Source organism: Scomber scombrus, chromosome 15 (genome assembly GCF_963691925.1).
Source record: "Scomber scombrus chromosome 15, fScoSco1.1, whole genome shotgun sequence".
NCBI classification, from domain to species: Eukaryota; Metazoa; Chordata; class Actinopteri; order Scombriformes; family Scombridae; genus Scomber; species Scomber scombrus.
Genome location: NC_084984.1, coordinates 3078900 through 3091972, shown reverse-complemented (window position 1 = coordinate 3091972; position 13073 = coordinate 3078900). Strand labels below are relative to the sequence as shown.

Below are 13073 nucleotides of genomic sequence, written 5' to 3'. Positions count from 1 at the left end.
TCATATCATTTATAAACTGTAACAAATATATTCTGGGATACACGCTGAAATGTCTTAACGCTTGTTGTTGATGGATGTCCTTTTTATGTTTTTTTTTTTTTTAGTGTCATATTTGTTTCATTATAGTAAACCTGAAATGTGTGTTTGTCATCTTCACTCATGCCTACTTTCATAACTGTTGGTATTTCAGTTTTTTTGTTCTAAACGTTGAATTAAGATGTTTTTAAAAGACAGATCATTTTGTCTTCTTTTGTGTTTGATTTGACACTTTGAACTGCTGTTTTACTGTTTTCTAAAAAAAAACAAAAACAAACTTCATTTTTGTCTTTTAGTTGGGATTAGTGATTGATATTGGGGGAAGTATTGGGACTGATCTGGTTAACAGGGTATCCGTTTATTGAATGGACGGGATGATTTTTACATTATGCAAAAAGCTTGAATTAAATTAGCACTTACAACAATTAAAATGCTTATTACGTTAATGTTTCTTCTTGTTGTCCTGTTTATAACACTTACATGTACATAAAAAACCAACACATCAGATATTACTTTACAAACTGGTACTCAATGAAGCAAACTGACCATTTTTAAAAATAATTTATTGGTCTTTATGTACAAGGAAAAAATGAAGTAGAAAACCAAACATGAGTAGAAAAGGCAAATGTACAAGAGAGTATCTTTACACTGCATTGAGGATGTCTGCTGCTGCCCCAGAAATAAAACTGACCTCTGAGACAGGAAGCAGGCAATACTTTTTAAACTGTACACAGGAGGGAGGGAGGGAGGGAGCGCTGTCCACCTCGGAGTGGACTGAAAGCCGCGTACCATGTGACCACTCCTCGTTCGCAGAGAAGGAAACCATAAAAAGATCTGAAATATTCATTTCCGTAGGAAATTGTCTCGTATGCCGTCAGCATTAGTTCTGTGCGTCAATGGTTATGTTTGTGATGAGAGGGAGGGTTTTTTTTTTTGTGTGTGAGGTTTTTGTTCCCTCTGCATAATGACTCGCGCTCAAATCGAAGCAACCGGTTAAAACAGAAGGCCTCTGGACGTTAAAGTCTTTGGTTCATCAAGTTACCGTTTTCAAGTAAAGCTTACAGCGCAGCAGCGTAGTGTAGCTGTAGGCTTGTTCAGAGTGGAGACCGAGGGGGCGACAGACAGGATTCATGTTGAGTGACAACAGGACATTAGAGTCAACAACACTGCAGTCCTTTTGCCCTTTTTGTTAGTACTCAAGTTATAAAAACAGAATTGAAGTTTTTAATGGCTAAGGCTGTCGAGTTTCAGTTGTTTTTCCCTCCCAGTCGACAAATCTCATGTGCAGAACCAAACCAACATCCTACTTAAAAGAATTGTCTTGTTATCAAAAGCTGAGAGACTGTAATCCTCTGTGCTGTAGACCTCCGTTGTTATCCAAAAACTAGTTAAAAACATGTCAACGAGCTGCACCGGGCGACATGTTACTTCACCATGAAAGCAACGACTACTGTAGTTTGTTTAGAAACAGCGATAAGAATTTCAGTCTCAGGAGAGTAGTAAGTACGACAGAGGCCTGCGAACACATCTGTTTACAGAGCTTTGTTAGCTTGTTGTGCCACATGTCACGGGATATTGATTTTGTACTACATAATAGATTCTCAAAGGATTTCAGTACAAAGTCAAGGGTGTTGATCTGTCACACAAGGAACTACTCTCTCAAGATTAAAAACCTTATCACTTATTAGTCTTTGGAGCTGTAGCCACTGCCTTCAGGGTGAATGAAGATTTCACTCAGTCACTCAGCAGTGTGGCTCATTGATATGTTTTTTTTGGATGATAACGGAGATCTACGGTTCAGAGGATACACACAAACACACTATACTTATCTAGTAGGATGAGTTCAATGTTGGTTTGGTTCTACCCATGAGATTTGTTGCCAGTGAGAAATATGAAGAATATTGCCAGCCTTTTCCTTTTAACCGATAACCAAACCCGACTCATCTTGCCAGACAAGAGAGAGCGAAACAAATCTGTAAAATATAATTTGATCTGTTGTGAAAAGTAGAAGTGAACAGATGGGGGGATGAAACAGAAAAAGAAAAAGTAATGAACACAAAAAAATAAAGCTGAGTAACATTTCAATACATTGCACAATATAATACTGACATATCCATGATAAACCTTTAGTGCTTGCGGTAGAGAGCCAATATACGACTTTGATTAACTAAAGGGTTTGTGATCAGTCATTAAAAAAAAAAAAAAAAAAAAACCAAGCACATCTCCAGGTATCAATTCAGCAATTATAACTCAGCTAAAACGCCAATAAATAATAGTAATAATGAGGACTACTACAATAAAACTCAATTCCATGTGATGGAAGTCACCACACATGCTGTATCAACATGTGGCGGAGTCAGTTATCATTGTCTCGAGCATGTCAGCGATGGGATATGCACGTTGTTGGACCCTCAGAGTATAATAATAATAGTGGGACTGGACGAAATATGAGTCCTTATCAGATGTTTGGGGTCCATTACACATGAAAAAAAAGGATACTGATGTTCACTGTTAACATTACTGAAGCGGGAATCAAATGATGTTCTCGCAACGAGGGATCGGTACAAAATCTACAGAGTCGGATGGCTTTAATAACAATATTCATGATCTGCCTCACTAATGATAGGACACACACTTGCAGTCTCTCATACAAACACAAAATGTGTGTTTAAAAGCTGGATAAAGCATCATATGATTTGGTTTTTATAGCGTCTGTTTTGCCCAGGACCTTTCACTGCACTGCAGCCTGAAATCTGGCCAGTTCAGCAGCAATCTGCTTTGGGCCCCACCTGAAGGAGAGCAGCTGATTTTGGCTCAGACACTTTTAGGACCTGGACCTCGGCAAGGTCGGGGCGTTGTTACAACCTCATCTGGTGCATGAAAAATACATGAACGCAGGTACTGATCAGTGGTAAGAAACTAGTCTGCACTCGCAATAGTGGATTTTTCTCAGAGATCATTTTCTTAGAAATCTTAAGGTCGTCACTTCTCAAGAATTACACAGAATTCATACTATGACTGCTTTTTACAGGAAGGGACAAAGGTGTGATCAATAGAAAAATAATGTCATCTTGTTGTACACTGTTACATTATTGAAAAAGGTATCACAAAATATTTTAAAATCATATGAGGTATGAAAGTATGAAACACCCCTTGTGCACACAAACATAACTGCACACTTAACTGTAGGCTCAGATACACTTCAGTGCATCTTGTGAATGGTTCACGACTAGAGCTTTGTTCTACATTATCCTCAGCAACGTAGCATGATGATCAAATACACAGGGTTTCTTATTTTTTCTTTGAAGTGATCTTTGCACTGCTTGCATTAACCAAAAAGGAAACAATGGAGCTTTTTGTCTGGACTGTGGGGAAGAAAAAAAAAAACATTTCAAAGTCTCCAGTTGCACTTAAATAAGTGCCAAAGAAAAGTTGCACACAAAACATCTGTCTTGGAATAGGAAGCCTGTACTTTCCTGTGCTGGTCTACAGCTTCTGAACACCACAAAGCACATGGAAACACACACACTCACACAGGTGACCTTTTTTTTTTTTCTAACAGCACATTTTGGGAGAAAATAAGCCTGCTAGAAAGGAGGTGTCAGACTTTCTCTGGTTGTGCTGTCATGTCTTTGTGCCAGCTGGTCTGTCTGTCACTCAGTATCCACAGGGGCTCTAGTCAACACAGAGGGCAAATCTGAAGAGTGGGTAATACTGACTGAAGCAAGAACCTGCAGGAGAGGTACTTTCTGTGCGCTTACACACACACACACACACACACACACACACACACACACACACACACACACACACACACACACACACACACACACACACACACACACACACACACACACACACACACACGCACACACACACACACACACAGTCTATTTCCAGTCAGCAACTGCTGCTGCTTCCTCCTCCCTTTCTCACACGGGCACAAAGCTCACAGGTTAGAGTCCAGACGAGATTCCTGAGTTCAGGACAAGGTGCAGTCATAGTTTCCCTCCTCGTCTCCCTGCTCCTCTGTCTGCTCAGGAGGACAGTCCTCAGAGGGGGGTCTCGGAAAACCTCCAGCAGGTTCAATGGAGGGCAGGGCCAGGCCCAGTGGAGCCGCTGCTCCCCTGCTGTCCTCAGGACGTGGTAAAGCGGCGCCTCCCAGCCCCTCAGAGCCGCCGAGTTTGGAGATCTGGCTGACGGGCTGGAAGGCCTCGGGCTGCACCTGCTCAGCCGCTGAATCCATCAGCTGCTGTAGGTGCGGCTGGATCAGGTTGAGAAATGGTTTGTATCCCAGGCTGGAGAAACATGACAGAGATATAGGTTTTCATAACAATACTGGGTGTGAGTCCTTCACTGTTATTACACTGAAAACATTCACAATATTACGAATCTTAAACAGGAGAAATGAACACACATCTGGACAGGTCACATGCTATACCCACCAGTCAGTAGAGGCCCACGTGTCGACAGCCAACAAGCCGTTTCGGACACTCTGAACAGTTTCTGTGGGAACCTCGGGGCTGTCCAGGAAGCTGATGACCTGCTTGATGACATTGGCGTCCCGCAGTATCAAACCAATCACAACACACCACTCCAGACAACCCGCCTCCATGAACACGTGGAGGAGATACCTGTAAGTCACACAGGGCACAGCTGTCAAACACTGGCTTCACACTCATACATTCATCATGATATTATGACAAACTGTAATAATGTAACACATTTCTTATCACTTGTGACATTGTAACCCAGAGGTGATGTTTGGTGATGGCATCTTACCTGAGCTGCACCTGCGACTTGTGCGGGCCTTTGTTGGCAAGCTCCATGGAGATGTGCTCCAGCTCGGCCTGGCTGAGACTCAGAGTCGAGGAGTTCTCATCGACCATCGTCCAATCACCATCCACCACTGAGCTGGTCTCTGTTAAGTCTGTAGCTGAGCCAATACTGTACTCCTCCACTAGAGGGAGCAGACATGGAAGGGTTGTGGGGGAAATAAAGCTGGTGAGAACTTCACACTAAAATAACAACACAAGTCGAGAAGGATAAAAGATAGATCACATTTGTGACTGAACATGGATAAGACAGTGATCAGCTGTTCAGGTCTTATTACCTTTGTTGGTGAGCAGTGACAGGAAAGCGTCATGTGTCTGTGGTGAGTGTTGGTTGGAGTGAGCAGACGAGGCTGTATCCATGTCTTTGGTCCTCTCCCCGATCCCGTCCAGCCAGGTGTGGTTGCTGGGAGCAGCCTGAGGGGGCGCTGTGTCCATGTCACTGTTCAGCAAGCTGTCAGCTGACTGCGACTTCAACAGCCGTGTACTCAGAACTTAAAAAAAACAACAGACAGTGTAATGTGATGGACATAAAGCTAAAGATGCTGTAAATGACACTCTGACGTGTGAAACGAACAACGTAAAATTAAAAAGAGCCGTCTGAAAAATGGCTCCTTAGCGTTTCCCAGATGGATTCTGACTCACTCACCTGTGCGACACCGTCCGTTCTTCAGCGGTGAGCTGAGGCTTCCCACGGGGATAACAGGGAATGGCCAGAGAAAATCTTTGTGGAGTCTCTTTAACGCCAAAACGAAATCATCAACGCGGGCCACGCGGTTTCGTTCACGACACAACCAGCCGATGAGCTCGAAGCCCAGCTGTGCTGAGAAACACCCCAGGTCACGAAGGCGTACCTGCTCCAGGAGGTGGCGGGCGTGGCGCCAGAGCATCAGATCAATATACATGTTCTCTGCACACTCCACATCCCGACTGGAAGGGATAAACACAGGAAAGAGGAAAGAAAACGTGGAAACATTTAGATGTGATAGAGAACATTTTATAACACTAATCACAATCTATGGTTTGCATGTGTGTGTGTGTGTGTGTGTGTGTGTGTGTGTGTGTGTGTGTGTGTTTGTGTGTCCATACCCTTTAGCAGAAGGTCCAGTGGGCATACTGAAGGTCTTCTGCAGGTTGAACTTGCCCGTAGTGATGGAGTCAGCCGACTGAGACAAGCTGATGCTGCGATTTCTGAAGAACTCAAAACCCCCACTTGAGCTGGGTTCCTACACACAGAGAGACAGTCAGTGAGTTCATGCTTAAACAAAGGTTTACTCTATGTTGTGTGTAAGACTTCCAGTCAGATTGTTGAAACAGGACTTTAGCTAGAGTCAAAGAAAAGTGGTGAGCAACGGAAAAAGGAATGTGTACTGAGACAGTGTGAATCTCCTCACCTGTGTGGTGGGAGTTGGGGGCGGGGTATCCATCTCTCCAGAGCCGATGGCTTTGAGGAATCGGATCATGTGTCGGCAGAGGTCCCACTTGCCCTCCTCAAGCGCCGTGTTGAAGAGCAGAGTGGCGTGCTGTCTGCTCACTGCTGGAACCTCCATGTTCTTTACATGAAGGGAGGGAACAGGAGAAGAGACAGAAAGATGGAGCATTTTATGTCATGACATCTAGAAGGCTAAAAAAAAAGGGTGATAATTGCTGCATTATGCTATGAAAAGCAAGGCACGTGTAGTGTGTGTTTGTCACTACCTGCAGTATAATCAGATAGGAGGCTGCTGTGTCCAGATCTCGAGCCATGAGACACCCCTCGAACAGATCCTTGGGGTTCCCCACAGCAGCGAACAGGTAGTTCCACAAGGCGTACTCCGTCTTCCGGGCACAGTGGACGATGGTCTGGAGAAAGAGGGGGAACTCGGTGATGAACTTGGCCACGGTGGGCAGCAGAGGGTCAGGGATGGGCTCTCTCGATGTTGCCTCTTCTTCCAGCACCACGTGCACCATCAGCTCCATGACGTGGGGGAAATAGGGAAGGGAGGCACACGACTGAGCCAGCATCAAAGCCTGCAGGAGAGCGAACATTAAGAGAAGAAAAAACTCAGTTTGTGTATTTTGTGGGTGTGCAAACAGAAACTCACAATGTGATCGTGACACGGAGCAGTTTGTATTTCCACTTGCATGGTTCACTAAATGCAAACATGGAGACTGTGTGTGTGTCTGTGTGTGTCTGTGTGTGTCTGTGTGTGTGTGTGTGTGTGTGTGTGTGTGTGTGTGTGTGTGTGTGTGTGAGTGTGAGTGTGAGTGAAGTGTGTTAGACAGGAGAATTGACATACCTGTTCACCCAGGTTGCGAACCAGCAGCTGCCTCAGAATGTGGTGGAGGTAGATCTGGGAGGTTCTCTCTACGGTGCAGAAGGGGAACAGCGCCTCCAGTGGCTCCGAGGAACCCTGCAGCCCGTCATACAGCACGGTCTCATTGGTCGCCCCCAGTACCAGGGCATCCTCGAACAGCACGGCCAGCGGGTAGATGTTGATGTGGAAGGGCAGCATGATGCGCCTGGAGAGGAAGGAGTGAGGCTTGCGGTGGTCTCGGGGGAACAGCGGCAGCCAGACTTTCATGCCCGCCTCACCACATGACAACCACAGGGCCTCCAGCAGGTGGCGTTTCTTCCTGTTGGAGCGACATGTGGTCCACACATTCTCCACGCACTGGGCCAGCACTACCGGAGGACAGAATGGTAGCTAGACAAGAAAGAATATATAGTTATAGGTTATACACCATCCACTTAACATGTTGCTTTAGTTGTTTGTTAGTTGTAGAGGACTTCCTTTAAAGATTGTAATTAACACTATCATACTCTGTAACTGATCTCTGGTTAAGTTTGTGACATAGTTTCTGAATACAGGTGAAACTGGCTGAAAAAGTTGGCGCACTGAAAATCCAGCTGAGGTGTTTTAACTCACCTGTTTCTTATTGTTGGCGGGCGTCTCTTTCTCTCGTACCTGCGGCCCCGAACGGTCCCTGTGTAGCATGATCAACTGGCCAGCCAGATTCAACATGATGCTCTCTGCCATGCAGGCCTGAGATGGACAAACACATGTAAAACAAAGATTCACACATCTACGTCTATTTATAATTCACTGTGTGTGTGTGTGTATGTGTGTGTGTGTGTGTGTGTGTGTGTGTGTGTGTGTGTGTGTGTGTGTGTGTGTGTGTTACCTGCTGCGGGGCTTTCAATGTGATGCCAGTCTCTGTCCGCACAGACGTGAGTGTGACAGACACCACTAGGGCAGGGTGTGGGATGTAGCGAGACATCGACACTTCCTGCAGCAACTCCACGCTGGCCGACGGGTTTGGACTGAAATGTCAAATAACAATGTAATAAACACATATTGTAAGACACTAATACACAGGAATGATACTAAAACAGGGAATCTCAAGTGTTTGAAAAAGCTGTTAGTATGAGAGGTAACAACATCTGAATGTCAACAAGAAACATTTTCTTTTAAACTCTTTAAATACTTCAACAACAGTGTTAAGACTGCACTAAAACATTTTGTTCAGGTCGATGCCTGGTTTAAATTTAACCAATGTACCCGAGAAACAATTCAAACTCACAACAGATATTGAGGAAAGCACAAGTCATTTAGATGTTGCCAAAGTTTTAAAGTTTTGAGGCCAGTGGTTTATTACAAACACGGAGTAGACCCAGCCAGACGTAAAGCTAAGGCCATTTCTGTCATGTGATGGGTATTAAGTGAATAGTTTTTACTAGAAGCCTCAGGAGGGAAAATGTGGCTGAGTAACATTATTACTTAACACTATTATGACTACTGGTGCCAGGGATTTCCCTGGTGCAGGACTTTGTGAAAGGAAGCTAGAAAAGGGATTTATGACTATACAACCAACTGCAAGTATAATGTGTGTGCAGAATCAGCCCACCTGTCGTTCCGCCTCTCTATACTATAGAGACAGATGGAGCAGTCAGCTCTGAACAAGATGACCATGTCTCTGAAGACGTTGAGCAGCAGAGTGTCTGATTGCAGCTTCGTGACCGAGGCAAAGGCGTTGTCCAGGTTGGATGATCGTTGATAGAGCCTCAACTAGGTGTTAGAAAAGGGACAACAGAGAGAAAAGTCACAATGAGACTAACACAACATGAAATAGATAGATGTAAGAGGAACAATCATGGTGTAGCAGGTGCTTCAGTCTCACCTGTTCTTGCTGGTCTATAAAATTGTAACAGGCCACCACCACAAAGTCTTTCCACCAAGCCAGACCGCCTGTTACTGTCATGTTCTGCTCCTGCAGGGATGAGACGAGACATGCAAACACAGACAGTTATCCATATGTAAGATATGTATTCAAGACATTTAATTTGTGTGCTGAAGGTTTATTGGATTTTTCCTTTAAATGCTTTTATGTGTGCTGCTACAAATAAGGTAATAACATAAATGAAGTGCATGAAATATGTAGACTGGCGTGGAAATTTAAGTATTTGGCAGTTTTTCATGTCAGGCAAAGATAATTATGTGTGCTGAAATAATACTGCGTTATACTGAAGTTATACTGAAGTTATACTGAAGTTATACTGAAGTTATACTGAAGTTATACTGAAGTTATACTGAAGTTATACTGAAGTTATACTGAAGTTATACTGAAGTTATACTGAAGTTACACTGAAGTTATACTGAAGTTATACTGAAGTTATACTGAAGTTATACTGAAGTTATACTGAAGTTACACTGAAGTTACACTGAAGTTATACTGAATTTATACTGCGTTAAGACTTTCCAATCACCAGTTGTTTCACTGGTAGTTGTACTGAAGCCGTTCAGAGACGGTTACATTTAGATTTCTGTCTTACAGTCTACAGTGTCACATACCTGAGTGATATTTCCAAACAGTTTCCATTTCCTCGTGAATAAAGAGTAGTGTGCCAAGCCCCGCCTCCCTGCGACAGCCATGCACTGGCCTTCTGTGTTTATGGCTGCAAACTGCACACAGTAACAGTAATACAAATACACACAATCAGGAAAACACATGCAAAGCTAAACACAGGGTTAACATCTTTGATTTTGTCTAACATGCAGATTTTTATTATTGAAAAGTGGTTAACACATCTCACATTATAATAGTTCTGCTTAAGTGCCATAATTCTCTGTGGTTTCACTTTATAAACAAAACTACGTGAATTCAGGAGTCTTGCAGCTTTTACAGTCTGAGCTCACATGTGTCGTGGGTGACCAGTTTTAACCAGTTAGTGCTACCAGATGTGCTCATTTCCCACACATGACATCACTAAGTCAACGAGTTCAGTTCTCGTGGGAGAGAATTTAGAATGCAAACGTCTGTGACTTTAATCTTTTCTCACACTTGACCCAGTGAGCCAGGATGCTAAATTACAAACACATATATTCAGCACTTACCCTTATAGGCCAGTTGCTCTCTAGGTATGTGCTGTGAATCTAGATGGGGAAAAAAATACAGGAAATACAATATAAATAAATTAAAGAGCCTATGTTGCTTATTCGAGAATGTCGATAATTTGAACGTCTGCACGATAAGAAATATTTCAAAACTCTTGTCATTTTTGCATAAATCCTAACCCACCCAGGTGTGTTACTGTGTGATGACTGTGCAGACATACCTGGACCACGTGCCAGTGCTTGTGTCCAAGTAAAGTGCTGAGTCCCTGAGAGAGAGAGGATTCGGGGTTGGGGGGGTTGTGCAGTGGGCTGCTGTCGTGTGGGTGCATGTGTGTGTGTGGGTGTGTGTCAGAGGTGTTGTGGACCTGTGTGGGGTCGCCACAGGTCAAATAAAGGCGGTCTTCACCGTGAAGTAACACCTGCTCCTGGTTACTCTGTACAGCAGAGAGAAAAGCAAACAGAGCATGAATGTTTAATGTATGCGTACACAAAACTGACTGTGCTGTGAGTTTCCATCCGTCTTCTCACCGTGCAGGGGTTCACTGTGAGAGCACTCTTGATGAAGTGGAATTGCAGTATGCCGGGCTGCTGGGAGGACTGAGGAGGTGGCACCATCTCTACCTCCTCCCCCTCCTTCTCCTCTTGCTGCTCCTCCTGCTGCTTCCTCCTCTCCTGTTTGTTAGGGATCACCCACAGATGGTAGCCCTCTGCTCCCCAGCTCTGGAAAGAGGGCAGAGTGCAAGTTTTCAGTATGCAGGATGGCAACAAAAATACATGTAACATGTGATGGGTAAACTTAAAAATCATTTAAATATACACAATAAAACATGTAATGAAAAAATAACTCAAAGTATCAGCAATACATGTGTAAATTGTATAACTGTCATTATTCTAATTGAAACAGATGTAATTAACTAATGCTTGTAATTCATTTCCATTAATCCCTGTCATGGGACACATTAACAAATCCAACACTTTTGCTTTTAACTCTGCCATCTTATTTGCAGTCATTGTCACAATGATCTCTTTAGTGTTAAATAGAAAAAAATATGATGTACATATGAGGATTTTTATGGTTATATTTTTAAATTAAATTACAGGGTGAAAGAAAAACAAAAAACATGGCAGCTGCTAAACACATGACTTTAACCAGGAAAGTAAAAAAAGAAAGAAAAAAGCACTAACCATAGAGCTGATTTTAATGGGATCCTTCTTGGTACCATCAGAACGATACCTGCGGGGAGCACAAAGCAGGAGGTTCATTTACACATGTGCATTAAATCAGGAGTGAAGTGTGTACGATTACGTGTGTGTGTGTGTGTGTGTGTTGGTTTATGTGAGTGTGTTCACCCACGCAAAATCCTCTCCCAGAGTGCAGATTAGGTGAGCTCCAAAGACACTCCACAGCGACAGGCCTCCACACTCCCATGTAACCATGGCAACGCTGTAGTCAGGTGACCAGCAGATGAGCTTGACTGGGCCTGTCTTGTTGTAGGTGTCTTGAAAAGGGAATTTAGAGACGGATTAATGAAACCAAGTGAAGTATTGTTATTATCTGATACAACTTCAGTCACTGCGTGATAACTACACAATAACCTGGATTTTTTTTATATGAATCATGGTTTTCTAGTGATTGACTTTCTGCTAAAACATTAGGCAAATTCCCAATAACTGCATTCTGTATAGTATAACATGGTTTCTTAATTCATACAGGATATGTTTTGGGGCTAAGAGAGAGAAAAACTGTTCTGTTCTCTGTTGTAGAACTTGTATTTTGTTGTAAAAGGTACTGAAATAAAAAATAATCCTGTGTGCAACTGTGATGTATGTCCACGTGTGTCTGAAACTATGCCAGGTGTCCTTATCTTTATTACACACATTTCTTTCAAGTGATGAAGATCTTGTATTGCAGTTCCCCCACTGGGGGGAGCTATGGCTTTAGATCCTATCATAGGACTGCTGAAACAGATGTGAACTACAGGGAGACACAGGCATGTGCACTCAAGAGACAGACAGCTGAAGGAATGCAAGTTATCTCAAAGAGGAATTTGTGTAGGGATATGACACACAGAGAGAGAGAGGACGAAAACAGAGAGGGGGAAAAAAGAGAAAAGGAAAGATTGTGGGTGATACCTGGGTAGTGTTTTGGGGTGAGCTCCAGTTTGTGGGAGAGCTGCATGGATCCTGTTGTGGTGTCTATCATGTAGACCAGCACTGAGCCACTGTAATGGGAACAAATACATTTTTTGAGACCTAGAACTTCAGACGCACAATTATCACACAACCAGTAATCAGAAACACTTCTAAAAGGATCAGAATGAGGCTTCAGTGTAAACAACCTGTGGCTGTAATCTGGAGCAGTACCTCCGAACTATAACCCCATGCTTTGTTTTTCTCACACATATAAACGCACATGCACAGACATACATCTATATATCTATGATCACAGCAATCTATATCAGAGTAACAAGTACTTTTAAGTGTGTTTTGAAAGGTGTATTCAAATAATATTCAAAAGACTGAATTTCATTTGTCCACACAGCATGGTATTGTGAGTGAGAAAGTTCAATGTCGGCTCTATTTTCTGTATTTCTTTCTGCAATAAACACTCAAAGAACTCACACATTTCAATAAGACACAAAATCCATGTACAAAAGAAAGACAAGAAGGAGCAAAGAGGAAGAGAAAATCCTGCCAAGCTGGCAGATTGTCCGATCTGACAGGCATACACTAGGTAGCCTCTGCAAACACAAACTGACACATTCTCACACTGGACACACACCACATGGACAACAATAAATCCCTACAACACAGGAATGCAAACAAACAC

General features: G+C 43.1%; 1 protein-coding gene across 1 annotated transcript in view; it reads right to left on the bottom strand.

Annotated features, from left to right (window-relative positions):
- Positions 1–587: 587 nt before the first annotated feature.
- ric1 (RIC1 homolog, RAB6A GEF complex partner 1) overlaps positions 588–13073 on the bottom strand; it is a 40687-nt gene continuing 28201 nt past the window's right edge. The window contains exons 8-27 of the mRNA XM_062434372.1: positions 12377–12465; positions 11598–11742; positions 11429–11477; positions 10772–10963; positions 10465–10677; positions 10244–10282; positions 9701–9811; positions 9030–9119; positions 8757–8917; positions 8034–8172; positions 7778–7894; positions 7148–7555; positions 6567–6878; positions 6263–6421; positions 5958–6094; positions 5518–5798; positions 5150–5362; positions 4819–4996; positions 4482–4670; positions 588–4334 (exon numbers count right to left, since the gene is read on the bottom strand). Of these exons, the coding sequence (XP_062290356.1) occupies positions 4019–4334; positions 4482–4670; positions 4819–4996; positions 5150–5362; positions 5518–5798; positions 5958–6094; positions 6263–6421; positions 6567–6878; positions 7148–7555; positions 7778–7894; positions 8034–8172; positions 8757–8917; positions 9030–9119; positions 9701–9811; positions 10244–10282; positions 10465–10677; positions 10772–10963; positions 11429–11477; positions 11598–11742; positions 12377–12465 (3538 nt within the window). The 3' untranslated portion in view covers positions 588–4018. The remainder of the gene's footprint in view (positions 4335–4481; positions 4671–4818; positions 4997–5149; positions 5363–5517; positions 5799–5957; positions 6095–6262; positions 6422–6566; positions 6879–7147; positions 7556–7777; positions 7895–8033; positions 8173–8756; positions 8918–9029; positions 9120–9700; positions 9812–10243; positions 10283–10464; positions 10678–10771; positions 10964–11428; positions 11478–11597; positions 11743–12376; positions 12466–13073) is intronic.